The sequence below is a fragment of the Seriola aureovittata genome, chromosome 24 (genome assembly GCF_021018895.1).
Source record: "Seriola aureovittata isolate HTS-2021-v1 ecotype China chromosome 24, ASM2101889v1, whole genome shotgun sequence".
Classification (NCBI taxonomy): domain Eukaryota; kingdom Metazoa; phylum Chordata; class Actinopteri; order Carangiformes; family Carangidae; genus Seriola; species Seriola aureovittata.
This window is the reverse complement of record NC_079387.1, coordinates 2646657-2661133: the sequence shown is the minus strand read 5'-3', so window position 1 is coordinate 2661133 and position 14477 is coordinate 2646657. Positions and strand designations below refer to the sequence as shown.

The following is a 14477-nucleotide window of genomic DNA, read 5'->3' as shown; positions in this document are numbered from 1 at the left end:
GAGTTTTTGACTTTGTATTTTTCAGTATTTTTTGACATTTGCTAGACGAATAAACAACTGAAAAAATAATCATCAGATTAATTAATGATGAAAATCATTGTTAGCTACAACCTTATATGTCAGAGATTCAGTCTTACAGTTTGTGTCGAACTTCTCAACAAAACATGCCAACAAATCAAATATTAATTTACCTTTATTGAGTCATCTTTACGTTTGCTAACTGTGCTAGAATTGTCAACTTCCTGTGGTTTTTCACAATAAAGCCTTTCCTCATTTTGTGTTTTTCTTTTTTGTGAAAAACATGCAAGAAGTCATGAGTTTATATTACCAGTTTCTTGGATGTATGAAGAAAGTGGGATTCAATGCATGGAGGCAGGCTCCAGTGGCCAGTGGCTGTACTGGAAGCAAAAAGTCCAATCTGGCCCAAAAATATTTCCCCATTATGAAAGAGAAATCTTGAAAACTGTTGACTGGACACCAGTTATTCACAAATTTAATAATTTAGGTTTAATAATTCCTTATGAATGCAAAAGTGTGGCAACGAGGCTGTGATTCCACCTTCTTTTTCCCTTTCTGCCCAATTTCTCCTTTCCTCTCCTGTGCCTGCATCCTCCCTCTACCTCCCCCATCTCCTCCCTTCCCTCTCCTCTCCCTCTGTTTCTCCCAGCGGGGGTCTCTGTCCATCCAGAGCCAATATGCTCTGTCTGCCGGCTTGTTAAACAGCAATCTAAAGGCAGGCTCACGCCTCACCACTGGGATACTAGCCACTAGAGTGCCAGCTCTAAACACACTCCGAAAATCCACATTCACAAACACACACATACACACACACGCGCACACACACACACACACACACACACACACACACACACACACACACACACACACACAGACACACACACATACATAACCAAACAGAGCTCAACAAAAGGTTCCCTATGTAGTGGTGGCCGCGCATGTGAGGGATGCAGGCTGATTTGCTTGTGTTGGCAAATATGTGAGTTAGCAATGTGTGAAATGCAAAGGCCTAATAATACACTAATTTAATATGTTTTGGTACAAACACACACACACACATGCACGCACACACGCGCACAAGCACACACACACACACACACCGGGTGATAGACTGGCAGAGCCCTGCAGAACTGTTGCATGTTCCTGCGTGTGTGCGTGTGTGTGTGAGGGAAAGAGAGCAAGTGCGTTAGATGAGGAGGGAGGGTCAGGCGGCAGTAATCGAGGTCAGCGCTCAGGGAGATGAGAGGGAAACCAAAACACACACACAAATTCGTGCACACACGGCCATGCACACACACATACACACACACACCAAGTCCTTGTAACACTTGCCCCGGGAGTAGAAAGCAAGAGCAAGAATTTAGCCCGACATAGTTTACGACTCCCGGGTCTTTTGGGATCACAGAGTGAGAATAAAAGGGCTCTCTCCTCCTTTCTGTTTCCACACACAGATGTCCTCCTTCCGCGCTCCCTTTTTCTTTCTCTCTTGATCCCGAGGTGTGAGGTGCACTCGGTGTGGCTGGAGTTGTATAACATGGAGCAGTTGCAGGGGGAGGCAGGTGGTTTTATGAAGTGGCGATGTAGTGGCACTACTTTGGGCCATGAGGCTCTGTTTAAATCAGGCCACTGATGATGCCAAAAGCCCCTCTATGGCCTATGGCCCCCCTCCTGTTTAGAATTAATCTACTCACACCCACACCACCACCACTCTCCCTCTAAGCTCATTCTTTAGCATCTAAATTTAAAAAGGCACCTCATCCATCTATCAGCTGCCCTGGGGCCAAGCCTGGATATACACCTCCTCGACCATTTGCTGTACGCAGAGATAGCGACGGGGAGTGTGTGTGTGTGTGTGTGTGTGTGTGTGTGTGTGTGTCCTTGAGTGTGTGAGCGTGAGTGGTTTTTGAGAGCTGCCAAGAGAGTGTGTCCGCATGTGAGAGCGTGCGAATGAGCGAGAGAGAAAGGAGGCAATAGGAGATGAGACCGACGACTGAAGTGAGTGTTTTTAAGCAATGGCTCTGAGTGCAGCTTCTGCTCTGCCGTAATGCACGAGAATCAGCCCTCGCCATCATAACACTTCATCACCACCACACATCCTTCTGCTTGCAGCTCCGCAATAACAATTATCCAACATTGAGTCCCAACTGTTCGAACCTCTACGTCCATCTGCTGCAGAGAGAGATGAGAGGGGAAGCCAGAGACAGCATTTACACACCAAATCAATCAAGACAGAAAACTGAGAAGTAGCTCATGAAACGAGACAGAGAGTGCCAGACAGCGACTATGTATTAGACAACGGCCGGAATTATAAGCCTGAATGACTCACAGTTCTTGATTGTGTTGGTGCAACATTTAAGAACCTCTATGTGTTAAAATATAGATGAAAAAGGCTGCTTTGTGCAGCTTTGAAGAAGGTTTCTGCAGGATTTTCTCTTGCAGTGAGAATACTCGGCGGACAGATGCTGTGCATGCAGATATAGTCATCATCCCACAAGTCTTAATTTATGCATCTAACTCCACCTCCACTTGGAAGTGTTTGGAATACAGTGCAGCGTTATCCATGGATAATAGATGCATGGACAGACACTGAATCCTACTATAAAAACAGAATCTAATATACCTTTATACCAGTGGCTCCTAACCTGAGAGATGGACTCCTCAGAGGTCCTGAAAATCTTTTTTTTTTTGCTTTAGTGCTCATAACTCATATCCACACTGGTGTGATGAAGGGGGTCACAAGCAGACATTACTTTATTGTAAGGGGTAACAAGCCAAAATGCCAAAATACCAGAGCATGACTGGGGATTTTTACAGCCTTTTAGTTTTAGTTTACCGCCCAGTGCCAGCTTCTCAGTCCTTTTTGGAGGCAGGAACATTTGAGCAAAAGCAGTGAATCTGACCAAAGCCAAGTTGGACTGTATACGTGGCAACCATCGCAGTGAGTAGGCCGTAGAAACCTGTCAACTGAGCAAACATGACCCCAAACATATGCATCCTTAAGCATTAATGTCCCTTCATTTGAATCATTTTCCTAATGGTCAGTAAAATCAGCTCCTGAGCCACTGAGCAGTTCCTAACTCACAGAAAGACGTGGCTTCAGAAGTTTGGGAGTTCTGGGAGTTCCTCAGAATTATTGCAACAGTCCCCTTAGTCCCTCTTTTGTCCTTCTCCCCCCTCTCACCCAGGAGGCCCTGATCATGGCCAGCATGGAGCACCCCCACCTGGTGCGTCTGCTGGGCGTTTGCCTGAGCCCCACCATCCAGCTGGTCACGCAGCTCATGCCCCACGGCTGCCTCCTCGACTATGTGCACGAGCACAAGGACAACATCGGATCGCAGCTGCTGCTCAACTGGTGTGTCCAAATCGCCAAGGTAAGTGACGACGGTGTGATCATGTCAAAGGAGGACGGCACCTTGTGGTGTCTTATTGTACTGCATGTGTTGGCAGGTGTGAGGGCTGTAATAGGTTTTATCAGGTTGCGTTCATGTCGCATGAGTCTGCCTTTATCCAAGCCAGAGTTTGATGGATGGTGACATGTAGAGGGTTGCCAAGTCCAGTGTCAGATTTCTGCAATAGCATCGTTTTTATTGTACCTTTCCAAATTCTTATTTAAACAGCTTTCAAAACAGTTTTGAACTGATATCACAAATGTCCCTGATCTGTCTGACCTTTCAGTTTCAGGTTCCCATTGTTGTTGTCCAGGCTTGGTGGCATTGTATCAAGATTGAAATTATGCAAAACACTTGCTGCAAACTCAGAGCAATCATTAAGAATCAGAGAGCAGCAGCTGCACGTTCAAAAGCATGCCATTTTGAGAACAAACACAGAGCTTATATGGCTGTTAGTGTTGACGTTCCAGACTAAATAACTCCCAGTTTGCCCCTGTTGATCCTAATTATCCTCACTGCTTGACACACTGATCATTTCCACGACCCTTCACAGTGACATGATAGGCCACTGACGTTGTTAAGCAGCACTTTGCCCTGAACTCTGTCGTGGAAGCACATCAACACACATTATTCTTTCGGGAAACGAGTGACAGTACAAGATATCAACAAATTAAAGACCATTCTTTGCTGCTCAAACAAAATCTGCGCTCCGAATCATCAGAAGAGCAGTAAGGCTTGAGATATTGTGCGTACTTTTGCTTACCCAAAGAACATTTGTGTTTTGTTTGCAAATTAAAGCAGTGCAGTCAGACTGCTTGATAGTGTAACTGCCTGGTAAGATTTAATTTCTCTGAATTATAACTGCGGGATACAGTAAGGTGCTATGCTGCTGCTACATGCTGTGCAGGCAGACATATGCTGTGATGCAGAGCCTCTGGAAGCAGTAGCGGCAAAGAAGTGATCTGACAAAAGGCTGATTTACTGCTGGTGTTGAGCAGCCCGAGACTTGTTGCTGTCCAATTCTGTCAATTTGCTAATGTGTGTGGTTCTACTGATTGAAGTTTAAGTCAAGCAAAAAGACTTTTTCTGCATCTGTGCCTCCAAGAAATGCATGCCATTTCATGTCATTTCACTGGTCAAGCCAAATGTTGAGGATCTGTGTTGCTTTCCTGCAGAAAATGTAGCACAAAGTCAGCAATTTCAAACTCAACCAGACTGGCTACATACTGTATTTCAATAAAACATTCACGGTTATTGCAAAGCTCCAGACGTATTTAACCAGTTCTGGCCACTGGCCAAGATGCAGCTTCACATCTATTCCATTCACATTTAGCCATTTCATGCATCTTGAGCAAAGCTATTCAGTATCACTTTAAATGCAACAAAGCCTCTGTCCCCCATGAGGATGGCAGTTGAAGTGAGAGCAAATGACACAATTACACACAGAATTACACAAAAATTAGCCACAGTTCTGCTTGTCACACATAAAGCAAGTGTAGTACTCACTTGATCCCCGATCATGGATGAGAGAGCAGTGATCAAATCTGTATAAGGTGAGGGAGCAATATGAGTGAGAGCCTGTGAGGATGAGGAAAACTTCTGCCTTGCTATTACTTCATCCATGCCAGTCATCCGTTGTGCTTGTGACAGTTCTGCTTTTAACCAGATTTGTTTTAACGAAGGTTTTGATATAATTTTGAGGCGATGATGTGACAGTAGAGGTGATTAATTGCACTTGCGTGACTCATATTATATAAGAAAAACAATCTTTGAAACACCTGCTCCACATCCTGAGACAACCGAGACTGTCATTTCAAATGGAGGCCCAATATTCAGCCGTATTATAACACGTAGCGTAACAACATGCTAATGTAGTATAAACCTCATCTTCACAAATGAAACTCTGGACTTGAAAACTCTTTTACGGGCACTCCTCAGATAATGTCCTGTTTCTAAAACATTCCTCTTTCAGTCAAACTGCTGGAATTGATTCGCTGTGGTCATCCTTAAAGGCGATATATATTCTCTCATTTCAGCTGTCTGAGTCAGCGATGAGAGCGTAGGGTCCATGGCGTTTAGGTTTAGTGTGGGAGGGCTTAACCCTTTATTCCCACCCCCCCACATGATGGATGAATTCCACGAGCTTGAGGAGCAGGCTGCTTAAGCAGGTACTTATTGCCGTAATTGGATTCGATTTCACCTGTGGTGACAGGAGAGGAAGTGTCAGTTTCTTAGCAGTTCTGTAAGCGAAGAAGAGCAGGAGAGAAGATTTTTCACCTCTGTCCTCAACCCGCATGGCACTGTGACATTCAGTTCAGGACATACATTGTGATTGATTGCAATAACTGCTGTTCTTTCTTGTGACTTCTTTTCGTGACCGAAGCTGCTTGATTGATTGATAGATGATTTAGTGAGAGGAATCAATAGGGTTTCCTATGTTCCTATTAGCATTAGAAAGAACTGTCCTTTCCATTAATGCTTCCATTTTAATAAGTAACAGCTATCTGCATGTTAGTTAGACTCTCACCCCTGGGGCTAAATGATCGGTGAAGGATTTCAAGTTAAAATGACACATCACTTAGGATTACACATGCAATGTCAACATCTCAGTCTATTGGTTCAGTGGTGTCATTTGTTTCTAATTAGGTAACTTTATGAGCTAAAATCAATGGTGAAAATTGATTTCAGTGACCACCAAGCAGAGCGTGTCTTGCTTGTTTGCACTTGAGTTCTTAAGAATATAGAGTATTTCCTCTGCCAACTGATACAGGGTTTGTTCCTGGGTACAGGAAGTCCATTTACCAGCATGTGTTGTTCACGGAGCTCATGAAAAACGCTTGCAGCATTAAAGCCAGGTGGCTTGGTTCTTCTGCGTTATGTTAAGCTCTTGGATCCTCCTCACAGGTCCTCCATCACATAGCCCAGAGGTATTTTTCAAGCCAGAAAACAGACAGACATTCTCTGCGGTGTGTCCATAAGCATTAATGTGTCTTTGCATTCTCGTGCGTGTGAGTTTTTTTGCGTCATGTGTGTGTTTGAGGAAATGCCAGTGTGTTTTTGTGCGAGTGGACCGAATAAATAACACAGAGACATCTTCTCTGAGTGATCTTTCCGCTCTCAAGGTAATGACGGGGAACCTTTCCCCCAGGAGAAAGACATACAATTTTCTGGGAAAGGGGAGAATAATTTCCCCTCCATCTTCAGTTAGCTTTGAAAAGGGTGTTGTTACGATAGAGGACAGGAGAAAGTAAGGGAGGGAAAGAAGTTATAAAAAGAACAGAGAAAGTACGAAAAACAAGGTCTTGATAGTACCAAGACCAAGCTCTTACTGTGTACTTTTTCCTGACAACATACTGAGCCAGGCTTGCTTCCGGTCTAAAGCAGACTGCATCCTTCAGGGTGTCAGAGTATATGTTGAATCTATAAGAATGAAGCATTTATGTAAGATGATCATATGTTGTTGAATCTTAATCTGCAAAGCAACTACAATAGTAGCGAGCGAGTTAGTATAGTAGCTATAAATGGAATAAAGCTGGATGACAACAGAGCCCATGCAATTAGCAAATATAGCTACCAGAGCTGATGTGCAAGTCCTTGGCTGTTTAGATGCCAGCTGGAGCCTGGTTTGCTTGAAACAAGTTTCCATGTTGTTGATAGTGAAGACAACATCAAGCAAGTTGAAGAATGGCTTTCTCAGTCACACCAGACAGTAAACACAGACAAACCCTCTGCTCGCCATGATCCTCGCTCTGCATCACGCCACGAATCACAGAATGTAAACATCATTACTTTGCAGTTAATAATTGCACTCCGTAGTCTTCCTTTTCATTAGCGAGACATGGGAAACCTTCACATTGTCGCTCTATATCGCAATGTGAAAGAAAGAATGTAAACACAATTACTTTGGGAAATATAATTAAAACATGGCAGGGGCTCTATCCTGCTCGACAGTCCTTCTTAAAAGTAAAATATTTAGAAGTGAAATGTAGCGCAGTAGATCTACAAAGCAGCATAACATCATATTATTAAAGTACAAGTACATCAAAACTGTCATTGAAAAAAAAATATTGTGTGACTTGAGGGCTGAAATAAAGGAGGCTAAACTAAGGTACAAGACTGAGGGCGAGCTCAGCCTGGAACAGAATGAGAACTATGATAGTATCACAGAATGAGGGCAACAGAGAGGTCGCTTCGGATGGTTTTCATTCAGATAAACGCATGTCTGATGAACTTAACGGTTTTTATCTAAGATGTGATAATCATGATTTGACTGTACAGATAAATGAGATAAGAGAAAAGACCATAGTTTCTCCAGCGTTCGATACTGATGTGGAGAGAGCAGCAAACCCCTTCAGACATACTGACACCAAGAGTGCAGGACTTGACAACGTCCGCAGCCAGCTACTGAGTATAGGGGGGTAAGAGGTTTTATTGCAGGTCGTGGAACGACTGGATCTGTTACAGTTTGCGCACACACCTGGTAGAGGTGTGGAGGATACTGTCATCACACTCTTACACTTTCTGTATCAGCATTTGGAGGCCCACAAGACTCATGTCAGACTTTTATTTATTGATTTATCTTCAGCATTTAATACCATCCAGTCACTCCTGCTCACAGAGAGGCTCATTTGCCACTTCAAACTTGATCCTCACCTGATTGGTTGGATAATGGACTTGTTGACTTGACTAATGGACTGGATTTTACTTTACAACTCTTCCAAGTGTCACAGCAACCATAAGAATAGATACACGCTGACTCTGTTACTGTCAGCCTTCTTGAAGGGGAGGAAGAGGATCATGGGCAGTGGTGGATGACTTTGTGGCTTGGTGTGATGAGTCTTTCCTCCATCTAAATTTGTCAAAAACTAAAGACATTTGACTCAGCAGTCTTGTTTAAATGGCCACCTGTTATAAATCAGGCAGGCCCAATACAGGACTTCCAGGACCAGAGGGAGCTTGAGCTGTTGCCCTCAGACCTGTTTATAGGACGAGGGGTCTCCATGTCTCTTTCATCCCAAGTGTTATTGATGGTTATATTCCTTCCGCTACAACCGCACATTTGAACACTTGCATATTTGTACTTTTTGTGTACAAACTTTTGTTTGTACGAATTTCCATTTCCCTCCACTAGTTTTGTAACCTTGAACCTTGAATCTACTTAGTTATTCTCCAGGACTGCTGAGTACATACATTGCAGTGTTTACCCAGAGAGAAATGACACATGGATTCTGTCCATCCGAGCTGCAAAACCGCCTGAACCAGGCAGAAATATAATCTCTTTCTTTTTCCGATTTCACCATAAAGTCGTGGCAATTTGCCAATCCCCCACCCCCACCCCCCCACCACCACAACAACAGCACAAACACCAGCCGTATGTGGGCTCTGACCCGGGCAGTTGACCGCCGCGCTGCAAATTGATTGGCCGAGGCCTGTCGCCAGGCAGTGACTCTTCATCACTGAGTGTTTTGGGCATTGAGATAATGGCCCCCATTAATCTACAGCCACACTCAGGGCTGCCCCACTCCTACCGCCACACACACACACACCCACACACACACACACACACACACACTCACAGTGACTGGCACTCACATAATAACACATGCATGGAGTTACAGAAATAATGCAGGACACACACAGAGGTCTGTTGGGATCTGTGTGTTTCCTTTCCTTTTTCTCACCACCTTTCCTTCATTTCCTTACCTCTGTTTTACTGTACTTTCCTTTCATTTATCCTGTTCCATTTCCTATTTTTTCCTTTCCCATCATTTTCCTCTTTGCTTTGATAATCTTTCATTTCCCGTCCTTTTACCTCCTTTCCTTTCCTTTCCTTTCCTTTCCTTTCCTTTCCTTTCCTTTCCTTTCCTTTCCTTTCCTTCTGTCTTCTCTTAGCTTCCCTTTTCTTTCCCTCTCTGTTCTCCTTTTACATTTCCTTTCTTTTGACACAGCTGTCGTTGTCTCTGTTCCCATGGTGGCTGTGTGCTGGGGTTAACAGAGGTCAAAGTTTGCCATACATCTCCACATACATTACCCACTCCAACTCACATGTCCTCAAGTGACCCTGTGTGTGTGTGTGTGTGTGTGTGTGTGTGTGTGTGTGTGTGTGTGTGTGTGTGGAGAGAGAAAAATACGAATTTCTAAGTGCATAAAAATGACCTCCTTTTCCCCTTTCTGTCCCTTTTGCATCTCCCTCTTCTCCCCTTCTCTTTACCACTCACCAACTGAATCTCTCTCTCGGTCTCATTCACCCTCACACTGTCTCACACACATATACAGAGTATTTTTTCATTAGGTTTTGGATTATTAATGGAATAATTAGGTTTGGGATGTATTTTAATGAACAAATCAATCACTGAATTAAATATGGGATCGGAACTAAGTGTATGTGGGGCTACGGGAGTCTTTTAATTTGGCTCCCCCTCCTCTCCTTTCCTCTCTCTTTCTCTCTCTGTCTTCCTTTCACAGTCTCTTTCCTCAGGCTCAGTATAATGAAAGTAGAATAGATTCAGCAAGTAGCTGTCCTGCCGTTGAAATGATTGGCTTTGGCACTGAAGCCCAGTCTGGACGAGAGTCTTGATTGGTTTTGGGGGGGGTGATCGCTGTTGGGCAGGGGCTTGTATCTAGGTCACACAGAGGCCTTCAGTTGGTGAGGGGTGAGGGAGTAGAGTGAGTCATGTAAACATACCCACCGGCGAACTGGTGGACTCGCATTAACGCAACATGCCCTGCAGGAAAACCCCTCCGGTTGGAGTAGAGCTCTGCTGCCATGGCGGCTCTGGACAGCATTTTACAGATTGACAGAGCTAATGATGGTGTAGAACATTGACCTTAAATAATTTCTCCAAGGTGAGCTCGACACTGTACGACGTTGTGGTAAAATATGCATGAGAGCATGAGTGCAGAAGCAATGATATGATCGTTTTAATTTATAGCACCTGCTTTGAGATATATGTGTGGGAAACTAAGCACATACAGACGTCAAGAAAAATACTCCAGTGCCTTTACACGCACACCCGCACACACACACACGGTGTCCTGCTACTGCTTAGTCAGGGAAAGTAAAAGTAAAATCTCTGGTCTTTTCGATTTGGTTCCTGATCTTTGGGTGCACTCATGTGTGGTAATATTCCCGTGTGGACACAAAGATGTGTACACTTTCAGAGTGTGTGCGTGTGTGTGTGTTTGGATTTGCATCCTGTGGTGGCTCCCCGGAGATACCACCTGATGGCTGGAGATCCAATCTGGTCAAGCTTAGTGTGGAGCCCTCTGTGTCATTCACTTCCCTGCAAATGCTGCTCTGTGCTGAGCAGACACATCTCGCCTGTACTCATTAGCCAAGCCTTAACACTTTCTCCTGCTCATGCTCTCTTATCCCCTCCCCCCAAGCTCATATCCCTCATCTTTCCCTCCCTCCCTGGAAGATGGATTCCTGTCTTTGCTTTGAATGAAATCACCTCCCCTCCTTGCGTCTATCATGTTATCGCATCTCAATGAAAGGAAACGATGCTCCTGCAGGGCCTGGACACGTGTATGTAGACAATTAACTGAAGTTGCCCTGATTTTCCTTTCTTCTTTTTTCTTTTTCTTTTTTTTTTGCTCCCATTACATAGACAGAATATTAGTGTTTTCATCAGGTATGTAGCCGATGTTGACCGCAAGTGCTCCTTACTGACAACATTGGTTAAAACTTAAAAGACCCAAATTGACATTCTTCAGATCTCGGCCCTTTTGTTGCTGGATGAATAAGTACCGCTGTCACTCAGAGGCAAAAAAAAAAAAAAAAAAGGCTTCATTCTAGCACTGCGAAACATCTTAGGAAGCTCTGCGTGGATAGATGCATGAACAACTCCTGTGAATTTGACACTGTTGCAATGAACTTGCTTTCAGTTGCCATGAATTTATGGCCTCCATGGCAACAAAACACGACACAAGCCTTTAGAATCTTCTGATGGTTAAAACCGGGCCAACAAAAGACAAATTCTGAAAGAGTCACTATAAACAGACTGAAAACACTTGGTAACCTGACAGCATACAAGCTGCAAGCAGGCAAGTGTTCTGTTTGTGACCTCTTTATTATCGTGCTTGTGTCATACATGCAGATATCAATATCAAGTCAGAATTGAGTTTTGGGCTTTTGTGTGTGAACGCCCCTTTGGTTTCTCTCTCCATGCTACAGTTCTTGTGGTATTTTGATGAATTAATAATATTTAAATAGTAAATTTAAAGGTCACCCTTCCTCGGAAATTTCAGGTGTCACTGAATATATTGGAATAGTGAATATTATTTTCAAACAGCATACTGTAGTTCATATATCAGTGCTTGTTGCCATCCTTTAGCTCTGTATAAAAGGTGCTGTGGCAGGAAAATTAACCATAGAATGATTTAAAACACTTCACTTTGCTCTAAAAGGCAATTATGATTAGGAACTGGAGAGTAACATGACTCCTGTCAACAACATCCACTTAAATTCAAGTTAACAGCTGATGAGCAGACATGATGAAGCCTGGAGGTGAAAGATGTTTCTCCACCTTGGCGTATTTATCACTGACACGTCGAGCATGTGCAGGAAATGGGAAATGTCTGATGTGCGTCAGAGGACATCAGAATGATAGCTTCCAGGACTGGATTGATAAAAGCTGATGGAAGCATGGCGGCGAAGCACCTCAAAGTACTTTTGGTCAAATTAGACGCTCAGATGTGCAAACTGATTGGTTTGATGTTGATTTTTTTTTTTTTTCTCTATTCCAACCTCTTGGTAAGACTGGTAAGTAAATAGCTGTTAATGCTAATGTTAGCTTTGCAGCAATAGCAAAACTTACAAATAGATCCTTTAAAGTGCAATGAATAAATATCATGACAGCGCCGGAGCTCGCATGTCAACAGATCCATATGCAAACGTGAAGGAAAAGCTAGTACGTGTACCTTGTGTTGATTTTACACAGGATTCAGTTACACAGTAAAATTTTATTGCATGCCAACTTTAGTTTATGTTAATGACAAATTTAAAAGGAGTTGGAAATTATATATACTTCACTTGTACATTTAAACTGTCTGAAAAGGACTTTTAAGTGCAAGGCGAAATTGATATATAGCGAATGATTGATGTTTCCAGTGCCACCCTGTACAGTCAGTCTCTTTTATTCCGGTGTGAAACACATTATACTAAGTTATAGTGAATTTAATGCTGTCAGCAGGCATTCCAGTAGTGATCCACGTTCAGCACTTCATTCACGCGGGGCTTCATTAATAATGCAGTCCCACAAATCTTTGCATCTCAAAGCTTGTCAGGAAGCACATCACACTGTGATTACCAAACAGAGCAACCCATAATACGATGCCACATCATAAAAAACAAAACAAAACCAACTAATATGCACCCTGAGCAGTTTTCCCCTTCCTCCAACGCCAACACATTTACAAATTTATACACACACACACGCACACACACACACGCAGAGACCAGTCCCCAAGGAGTACGTTCGTGTCCCTGCTGATGCAACAAAATGAGGAAACGGGCTGCAGGGAGGCCGAGGAAGAAGAGTACGAGGTGATGGGGAGAGCGGGCGGTGGAGGGATAAGCCCCCCGGGTCTTTCTAATTATCTGTAAGGATCAGCAGTGCTCAAGGATGCATAAGAGGAGGGATTTGATTTGCCAGATCCACTGGGTAGGAAGGCCTGATTGGATCGGTCACCTCTCTCCATACACACCCATTACTCATGACGCCTGGAGCCGAGGCTCATTAGACACAGGCATATGCACCCATGCAGATGAATGGCGGCGCGGGGGATTCTCCTGCGACACCTCCTTACCATGCGTTTTCTGAGATGTGCTAAAAATAATTTTAATTTTTTTCTGTTATCAAGTCCTACAAATGTCATCCTCATAAAACAAGCACATGTAATTCCGCCGGGTTCTGATACGAATCAATTTTGCGCAATCAATTTTTCATTTTCTCCGCACTACCTGTCTTCTTATAAACAAACAGGATGCAGTAAGTCAGGGAAACAATAGCACTTTGTCACTTGTTTGTGTGCCCACGCATACAGTCATGTGTCCTAATAGATCATTCCTATAATCATCATGAATTCATGTGAATTCATCTTTGTTCGAACATGTACGTGTTCATACCGACAGAACAATGTGTCTCTCTCTGTATCAGGGTCAGCCGATGGGCAGGTCAAATCAAGAGGAGTCTGACAGCTTCTCAGCGTGATAATTATCCCCTGTGATTAAAATTTAGAACTTCGCAGTGTCACAGCAAGTAGCAGACAAATTATAGGCATCACTGTGAAGGCTGAATGCTGCGTTGAGTGTATAGCCCCGGTGCTCAGTTGATTCAAGTAAGGATCAGATTTCCTCGCTTCAATTTTCTTTTCTCTCTCCTTCCCTCTTGCTTTCTGTCCTCCTCTCTGTTTGGTTCACCTGTCGAGCTCAGAGGCTGCTGAGCTGTCGATGAAACCCGTCATTACTGTTCTCACAGCTACGTCGAAACTTCACAGGATCTCACACGAGTGCTGCTAATTGACGCGTGGACAGAGCCGCTCACCCAGCAAGGACGTTTAGCTGCATGGCTGCATGTCATGTCGTCTTTTGTTGCAACAAACGATCGATTTCATTGCAGGAGTGTTTTGTTCTACTTGGGATTGCAACTTTATGTCACTGTCTTTACAGAAATGTATCTAACTGATCAAAAAGTTGCTATTTTCCTCTTTCTAATTCCACTGCAGCAGCCAAAAAATTATTGACATTTGCTCATGTAAATTTGCCAGCAGCTGTCTTTTATTGCCTGCACAGTGACATTTTGGAAGGATCTCTCCGTCCCACAGGGGAGCTGAGATCATGGTGACAGAGCTTAGATAATTTTACATTTGGTTCTCTCTCTTGAGGTGGATATAATTAAAGGTGGAAGCAGGAACACATCAAGCGCGGATGAGTTCCGACGCTGTTTCAGAAAGCCGCTCACCACCAAGAGAATATCGCCCATGTGGTTTATCGCATACACACACACACACACACACATAATAAACACACTCACGTCAGCTCAGGTTGATAGATAGGTGCATTTTTTT

At 43.6% G+C, this 14477-nt stretch overlaps 1 protein-coding gene across 3 annotated transcripts in view; it reads left to right on the top strand.

The window, feature by feature from the left end:
- Positions 1 to 14477, top strand: part of LOC130165228 (receptor tyrosine-protein kinase erbB-4-like) — a 220736-nt gene that overhangs the window by 186060 nt on the left and 20199 nt on the right. For 2 of the 3 annotated variants that reach the window (XM_056370291.1, XM_056370289.1), the window contains exon 20: positions 3204 to 3389. In XM_056370291.1, coding sequence (XP_056226266.1) covers positions 3204 to 3389 — 186 coding nt within the window. The remainder of the gene's footprint in view (positions 1 to 3203; positions 3390 to 14477) is intronic. The other variant, XM_056370290.1, reaches the window with a different exon arrangement.